Here is an 8864-nt window from a genome sequence, read left to right as displayed (position 1 = left end):
TGGAACACTACATAACAAACTGGAATTCTGGAGTAGAGCGCTCTACCTGGACACCTTGAGGTACTGGAATCGTAAATAAAACCTACTAGGGTATAGTAGGTACATCCAGGTATACGCATACGCCATCTTGGGTCATTTGGATTTTGGGTTGTGATCGTTGAACACTGATCTATTACTCAGTTTTCCATATCAGTGAAATCAGAACAGAAATGTGAAATATACTGTGATGTGAGAACTATGAATGTTGTACATTTTTGATTGGAGTTCATTTCGATTTTTATATTATCTAATACCTACATAAAGTAAGTAGTAAGTACCCTGGCGGAATAGCCTATTATGTTGTTGAATGGCGATCACCAGGGACCCCGATTGAGAGGTCCCATGTTAGAACCAAAAATTTATTACTTTCACTCTCTCTAACCCTGAGGCCTGAATGTTTCGAATTTTCGTAAAGTTTTGCTTTGACCTCGCTTCGCTCAGACCTGTTTGTGTTTTTTTAAATCACCCAATATTCAAATTTTAAAATTGTAGAGTCAAAAAGTAGGTTTGACTCATCATAAATTAAACATTATTTCATATCTCTCAAAATACGAATTTTTGAAACCTTTTGCCCTTGGCCCTCGCCCCGTTTGGGCTCCTGTGTTTTATTTTCAAATTGATAAATTGAATTTTAAAAAATATATCATTCAAATTTTTAAAGAAATGGTCAAGACAAAAAACGCACTGTTCACCTGAAAAAACTTTACTTTACGAAACAAGTTTTTGGCCTCGCTCAGGGCTCGTACTTGATCATTTTCTAAGTACTTGAGTGTTACTAAAGTTTGTTACTTGAAAAAAAAAAATCAAAAATTCAATTTTTGCATAAGTAGGTACCTACATCTTGAAAAGAAAAAATGGTAATAATATCAGTAAGTGAATAATTTGCGAAAGTATCGACCTACTTACACATTTTTGTATTGTTTTTCAATTGGCTACAATGCAAAATAATAAGTAGTCAAAGTCTACCTTTCTGCCAAAAAATTACATAGGTAACTAAATACCTCACCTTTCGTCAAAATTTCCAAATAGCCTCGGTTCCTGCTAAAAATTGTCACTTTTTCGCAAAAAAAATTCAAGAAGTATCCATTTCCCTTCCTAAAAATACAGTTTTTTTTCGGAAAAAAAATGTCAATCACCAAAAAATGTCTCCCAATAATTGCCAAAAATTCGAGCTTTTCCTCGAAAAGATCCAGTCTTGCTTTTTGCTTAAAAGTTAAAATTGTCAAAATTCTAAATTCTAAAGTTTTCTTTTTTCTTTTTCGCAGTTGAGAAATTTCGATTGTTTATGAAAAATTGCCATTATATTTTTCAAAAATTGCTAATTTTTCCTAAAATGATCAATTTTTTGCGTTGAACTTTTTTTTCTTCATCAAAATTATCTCAAAGCCCGGCTTAAGGTATTTGCCAGAAATTGCCAAAGTATTTGTTTTAGCCAATAATTCTCACAAAGTTCTTCCATTTGCTAAAATTGTCGAAACCCTATACTGTTTGCCAAAAGTTCTAAAAAAAAAAATCCTCGTTTTTTAACATAGGCTACTTAATTTCTAAAAATATTTGTTTTTTTAAGAAAATTTCGAATTTTTACTTTTTAAAAAAAATTGTCCAAATGTCTTGCTTTTTTGTCAGATACCTATAACAGTCAAAAAACCATTCCTTTTGTTAAAATTTCAGTCTCGTTTTATTTTTCCAAGAATTGTCTTTTTTGTCAAAAATTGCCAATAATCCTCACTTTGCTACCAAAAAATTGTCAAAAAATCTCGATTTTTCATCAAAAAGTTTCAAAATAGTTCAACATTTCAAAATTGAATAGGTACATATTTTCAATACGTTATACTATACCTATTCTGGTTTTTTGTGATTTTTTTCTGTACCTACTTATTAAAATGTTTTGATCGCATTTGTCACTTTTTTGGCTACTTTTCAATTGGTAACTTTTTCGAGCTTTTTCAGTTACAAAATAAAATCATTTTTTTTGGGGAGAAAAATTGAATGCAAGCCCCACCTTTAGACCATTATTGTGTCGAATGACGCAAACCGAACATTTTCGTGATTTTTTTGGCGGACCTGTGGGACTTCAAAGGTCATCAAAATGTCCGAAAATAGAAAATTTTAGCAGCAAATACATACGTAGCTCCTGTTGTATACGTGGTATAAGTAGAAAGGGTACCCCCGGATAAGATAGGCAAAATGCCCTTAACCTCAGATTTCGATGAAACTCACAGGGTATGTTTAGTACCTCCAAAAAATAATTTTGGGCCCATAACCCGCTCCTCACCCCACCCCCCTCAGGCAGGGGGGCCAAAAAACGCGTTTTTCAGGGGGAAAATTCTGCATCAGCGAGCAAGTTAGATAAATTTATTCTGTAAACGAATATAGTTAGAGGATACATGGGGGTACCTCCCTGAATTTTTTCAGAATTTTTCATCGCATGGGGGGAGACGGAGGGACAAAAGAAAACTTTAAATCGACATTACTCCGGAACGAAAAAACATACCAAAACGATTTTTTCGTCAAATATGTATTTTTAGGTCTACTTTCTATAGAAATCATCACCCGGCCATTTGGAGTGGTGGGTCAAGCTCAAAAGTTCAAAAAACTCTCAAAAAACCACGTTTTTTACGTTTTTCTCCAAAAATATGGACAGATGGCCGAAATCGAAGAGAACCAAGTTGTTCAGCGTGAAATTTTACCTCAGAATGTGTAATTGAAAATTAATTTATACCGCGCGATCGTACGGTAAAACTACACGCGCAGAAGTATTTTTGCTTATACATATGTATGTATCAAGATAGCTGAAAGGGTATTCCTGAGTCATTCTAGCTCTAGAAGTGCCCCTAAAAGGAAAACATGGGCCCTCAAAGTTGGGGGTATTTTCATAAAACCCGTGTTTTTTCACTAAGCCCCTGTGCCCAATTTGTTTTGAGAAAAATGACGACCCAGTCCCAAATGAAATTATTTGAGATTCTGCGTCCATTCTAGTCCATTCTATGCTATTGTTTTTAATTTGTTATTGCTAATTTCGAAAAATTACCCACAATTTAGGAATTTTTTGCAATTTTTCTCGAATTTTTGAAACCTAAAATATTGGCGTCACTGCGTCCCAAAATATTTCCTCAGTTTCAGAAATACATCTTTCAATGTTTTTTCTTCATTATAGCGAAAAATTTGCTAAGAAAATATTTTCAAAACCAACTATTAATACCCCCCTCCCAAAAAAACGATTTGCAAATTTTCAATCGCTCACTAGAACTCTTCAAATAGGTGAAATCCCCCTGTCCTCAGATTTCTGAAACTTTGATGAAACATTGTTGGTACCTTTCAAAAAAATGTTGGAGCCAAAAAAATTCCCCCACCCCACTTCCATTGCTCACAATAACGAAAAAACGTTTTTTGGGGGGAGGGATCATGCTTCAACGAGTTTTGAAAAAAAAACTGTATTCACTTAAAATATGTACTTGAAGTAAATATGATTCTAGCAGTGTAAATTTTTTCAAAAATTGTTGGCTCCCCAGGGGGAAGATATTGACAAAAGAAAATTTGAAGCTGCCGTATCTTCAAACCTAATTCAAGCACATGAATTTTTTTCAGGAACATATCAGCATGAGTACTATAATTGGTATCGTTGGGTACCTTTCAAAAAAATGTTGGAGTCAAAAAAAATTCTCCCACACCACTTCCTTTGCTCACAATTCGGGCCGGACACTCACGTAGATAGCGCTAGTGTGCCCATTGTTCTAGAGTTCAGACGGGACTTTTTTCTTAACCCTTTCTCATCAGTCGTATTTTACCAAAACGTTGAATTTACGAGTTACAAATGAAAATATGATTCGGTCATGATTACCTTATGCAATAATAATCGTAAAAATAATGTACATCGAATTAATTTTTCAGTTTTAACCCTCGAAATTAATGCTTTTGTAAACGCTGATAAGAAAGCCCCGTCTGAAAAATGTAAACATTCTGGCCAGCTCACTAGCGCCCCTATGTGAGTGCCCCGTCCGAATAGCGAAAAAACGTTTCTTGGGGGGGGCGGGGAGGGATCATGCTTCAACGAGTTTTGAAAAAAAAGATGTTTTAAATTCACTCAAAATATATAGAGGAGACAGTATAATGAAAGTACATACATATTTGAGATTCTGCGTCGATCTATGCTATTGCGGTCAAAATCCAAGTGCACTTTTAGAGTTCTAGTGAGCGATTGAAAATTTGCAAATCGTTTTTTTGGGAGGGGGGTATTAATAGTTGGTTTTGAAAATATTTTCTTAGCAAATTTATCGCTATAATGAAGAAAAAACATTGAAAGATGTATTTCTGAAACTGAGGAAATATTTTGGGACGCAGTGACGCCAATATTTTAGGTTTCAAAAATTCGAGAAAAATTGCAAAAAATTCCTAAATTGTGGGTAATTTTTCGAAATTAGCAATAACAAATTAAAAACAATAGCATAGAATGGACTAGAATGGACGCAGAATCTCAAATAATTTCATTTGGGACTGGGTCGTCATTTTTCTCAAAACAAATTGGGCACAGGGGCTTAGTGAAAAAACACGGGTTTTATGAAAATACCCCCAACTTTGAGGGCCCATGTTTTCCTTTTAGGGGCACTTCTAGAGCTAGAATGACTCAGGAATACCCTTTCAGCTATCTTGATACATACATATGTATAAGCAAAAATACTTCTGCGCGTGTAGTTTTACCGTACGATCGCGCGGTATAAATTAATTTTCAATTACACATTCTGAGGTAAAATTTCACGCTGAACAACTTGGTTCTCTTCGATTTCGGCCATCTGTCCATATTTTTGGAGAAAAACGTAAAAAACGTGGTTTTTTGAGAGTTTTTTGAACTTTTGAGCTTGACCCACCACTCCAAATGGCCGGGTGATGATTTCTATAGAAAGTAGACCTAAAAATACATATTTGACGAAAAAATCGTTTTGGTATGTTTTTTCGTTCCGGAGTAATGTCGATTTAAAGTTTTCTTTTGTCCCTCCGTCTCCCCCCATGCGATGAAAAATTCTGAAAAAATTCAGGGAGGTACCCCCATGTATCCTCTAACTATATTCGTTTACAGAATAAATTTATCTAACTTGCTCGCTGATGCAGAATTTTCCCCCTGAAAAACGCGTTTTTTGGCCCCCCTGCCTGAGGGGGGTGGGGTGAGGAGCGGGTTATGGGCCCAAAATTATTTTTTGGAGGTACTAAACATACCCTGTGAGTTTCATCGAAATCTGAGGTTAAGGGCATTTTGCCTATCTTATCCGGGGGTACCCAAGAACTTTTTTGTTTCAAATTGTAGTACATGCTTTGATTAGAGAGTAATAGACGAATCGAATGATGTCAAGATCAGTGTTGCCATTTTCAAGAAACCTAAAAAATCTAGGTATTTAAAAACTTATGGTAATTTAAATATAACCATGATGTCCATTGTCAATTGTCCACAAGTTAAGATTCTGAAAAATCTCAGTGTTAGTCCTTCTTAAGTAGAATATAACAAATTGAAAAATTGGACGGACACTTTTCTTCATTTTCGATAAAAAAAATTACAAGTTGGGCACTTCTTTCAAAAGTATCTACCATCAGAATTCTAAAAAATGAAAATTTTTACATTTTTGAGACACCTAGGTATATTTACCAATGGTGAAGACAAACATGTAAAAAAATCCCCCTACCCTGCAATTTGTCAACAAATTGACGAGAAATGCCATCGAAGGAGCATGTCCTCAAACCCCCCCCCCCCGAAATAAAAATTTCTGGTGCTGTGGTCTATACTTGGATTTTTGGCGAATCTTTGAAAAATTTTAAAATTCGAAAAATCGAAACAAGAGCCTGAAATACTTACACTACCATCAAAAATTTCATATGCTGAAATTTAAGGTACCTATTCTTTAAATTTTCGGCGAATTTTTAAGAATTTAAAAGTCCATTTTTATGTGGAAAAAAACAAACTTTCATTGTGACGACGCTTTGCATTCCTCAAGTTGGGAACCACGACCAAAAGGATTTGCAAAAATCAGCAAGGCTTTCGTACTATTCCATCTTCCGGCATTGAAGAAAAACTTATAGCGGATTTTTCAATTACTGAGTGGGTAGATGCTGTACTCAGAAGAAGAGTAGCCATATCTACAATCTACAAACTTGACGTCAAAAATTGCAGTTTTCTTGAACACTTTACTGAAATACGAGTAGGTACATATTAAATCAATTAACATAATAAGTTATTCGCCGGTAAAATTTATCGAATACTTTTATTACGAGCATTCAAACGATACATTCGGATATTACCTGCAACTGACATTCAATACCTAAACACAATAATACAATTACGACGAGCGAATAAAAATACAAAACAAAGTAAACTAAGTAGGTTAGTACATCAATTTGACAAGCTGAATTAGTAGGCTATAGAAAATAACAGTAACTTTTGTTTCAACAAATTATTAACCCTAGCTAGACGATTCTTTTACGTTTTCTACTTTCCAGGAACGGCTTTGTAAACTTGTCAATTTCTTCTTTATCGTTATTAAAATACCACGATAAAAAATGATCCACCTTCTGAGGAAATTTCGGTTTAGGATCATTATTTAATTTGATTCTACACTCATATGGCATCATAGTACGAAAAATATCCTTAACTGGTATCCACTCTTTGAATTTGATAACTTCATCTTCGCTACCCACCAACCACATAAGAAATACCTGCAGCTTATGGCTATCTATGCTCGAAATTTTATCAGCAATGAGTTGCTCTTCGAAATATCGTAAAAATCGTTTTTTCATAGACATTACGATTCGTTCATCTAAAACGAAAGAGTCGACGAATTGCATCAGATAAACGAAGCATCCTTTGCGAATACATTCGAGTAAACATTTTTGGGTTACAGGAGATGATCTCAGTTGGTTTCTAAATTCAATGCCGAGATCGGCAGCATCTTGAAAAGCATCGTCGATGAACTCATTCAGCAATTTATTGTTTTCGATTAAGTTAATTGTCAATACAGAATTATCTCCGACATAATTCGAACTCAGTAATCGCCGTTTAAACTCCTTTCTTTTTCGCTCATCGAGACAGCAAACAGACAAAAGGTGATTTAACGCTTCGAACGAACCCTGTTTCAGCAACAAGGCGCAATCTTTCGCGATATTTTCATACATCGACATAACGTTCTCTTTGAATAACGTAATTTCATTTTCATTTTTAAAAGACGATTTCATCATAACATCTAAATCTTTGGCATGTGCGATGAAGATCAAATTTAGCCAATTTTTATGCAAAAATGCGTTTCTCTCTTCGAAAGTAGCATCTTGCAATACTGTGATCAGTAACGTCATTCTTCTATTGTCCCATAGTCTCGATGTGTTTCTAATGCGAGATAATAGATCATTATATAATACATCATCCAACACCGCTCGTTTGAAATGCTGCGGAGCACTTTTCCATATCTTGCTGCACAAATTCCACACTTTTTCGGAATGAAAATAAGCGCCACAGAAATACTTTTCTTCTAGCAGTCCGTTAATAAAACGCGTAAAATCTTTTAAATCGACCCTGCTACGAATGTACATCCAAGTTGGAAGAACATGAGCTAGTGTTGATTCAAATGTCAGCAGAGATTCTATCACATCGCAACCATTTTTGGCCACGAAAATGTCCAATTGATATTCGTTTAGTTTCGGTAAGATAAATCTAACGAATAGTTGCAGCCATTTGTGATTTGAGTAGGCCTGTCGTGGTGGCTGGCTATCAGAAGGTAAACGATTCCAAAAATACATAACGTATGAACGGTTTCTCCATCTAGATTCAAGCGCACTTGATTTAATAATCATCAACTCGTCGATAGGATAATTGTTCTCATTAGGAATCAAGTGCAATTCGTTTCGAAGGTAGCATATCCAGTAGTACAGTTCCGGACGATTATTAAAATCAATTTTAATATTCAACTCGTTCGTCTTGCGGACAGATGGCCAAATCTGTTTGATATCATCTTCGAAGCAGTACAAACAAGCGATCTTGAATTTCTCGACTTTGGTGAGTCGATCGCACATCATCATCCGTTTGGCTGTGCGCTCTTCGTGAATGGTGCCATCCCAGTCCCAAGCGAAATCGTCGAATCGGCTCCAAATATTCATCCGACCACTACGATCGAATACACGACACCGATGATACTCCTGCCATGAGAAAATCGAGTCTCTGAATGTGTGCACGTATCTCTCCACTAAGTTGTGAATCGCCGATGGCAGATTGAGAGTCGTATGTTCCAGCGCGATATTTTTCTTCAAACGTAATTCGTGCGAATTCTTATTACTTTCCAGGCGAGAACAGATTTCTTTACGCCATAAATCCGCCGCAACTACGATAGACGAGATTTCTTTCAGGCTGACAGGGCTAGGGTAGAAGAGATCGTACACATCAGATACAGTTTCCATCATGTTGAGTACCTAATATGTATTCTTGATAATTTTTGATGATGAGGGAATCGATTCACTCCTGGAAAAGAAAATCCAAAACTTGAATTAAATGCTCAAAACGATGTCACAGAACGTGATCGTGTACATTTCTACAACGAATAAGTATTAAATGATAATAATCTTACATACCATCGAATTGATTGATATCCTGATGAATCGACAAAATCACTTGTTGAATTGCTGTTAGTAAAAGCACTGTTAGACAAAGGCTTGAAATCGAAAATTCTTCAGGTATGTAACTGCTCAATTCAGTTTTTTTTTTTTACAAATTATTCGTACCTATACTTATTTGCATAAAACTTTCGAAGAGCCTCTCTCTTGCATTGTTTCATAGGTTATCTATGCTTATGACTATG

The 8864-nt window shown here is 35.4% G+C and overlaps 1 protein-coding gene across 1 annotated transcript; it reads right to left on the bottom strand.

Annotated features, from left to right (window-relative positions):
- Positions 1–6260: 6260 nt before the first annotated feature.
- Positions 6261–8864, bottom strand: LOC135837694 (uncharacterized). Its single transcript, XM_065353060.1, has 2 exons — positions 8638–8864; positions 6261–8527 (listed from the first exon to the last, which is right to left on the bottom strand). Exon 2 carries the CDS (start codon positions 8467–8469, stop codon positions 6490–6492), a length of 1980 nt encoding a protein of 659 aa, XP_065209132.1. The 5' UTR covers positions 8470–8527; positions 8638–8864; the 3' UTR covers positions 6261–6489.

The sequence above is a fragment of the Planococcus citri genome, chromosome 2 (assembly GCF_950023065.1).
Source record: "Planococcus citri chromosome 2, ihPlaCitr1.1, whole genome shotgun sequence".
Classification (NCBI taxonomy): domain Eukaryota; kingdom Metazoa; phylum Arthropoda; class Insecta; order Hemiptera; family Pseudococcidae; genus Planococcus; species Planococcus citri.
Note: the sequence above shows the minus strand (reverse complement) of the source record. Positions and strands in the feature narration are given on the sequence as shown.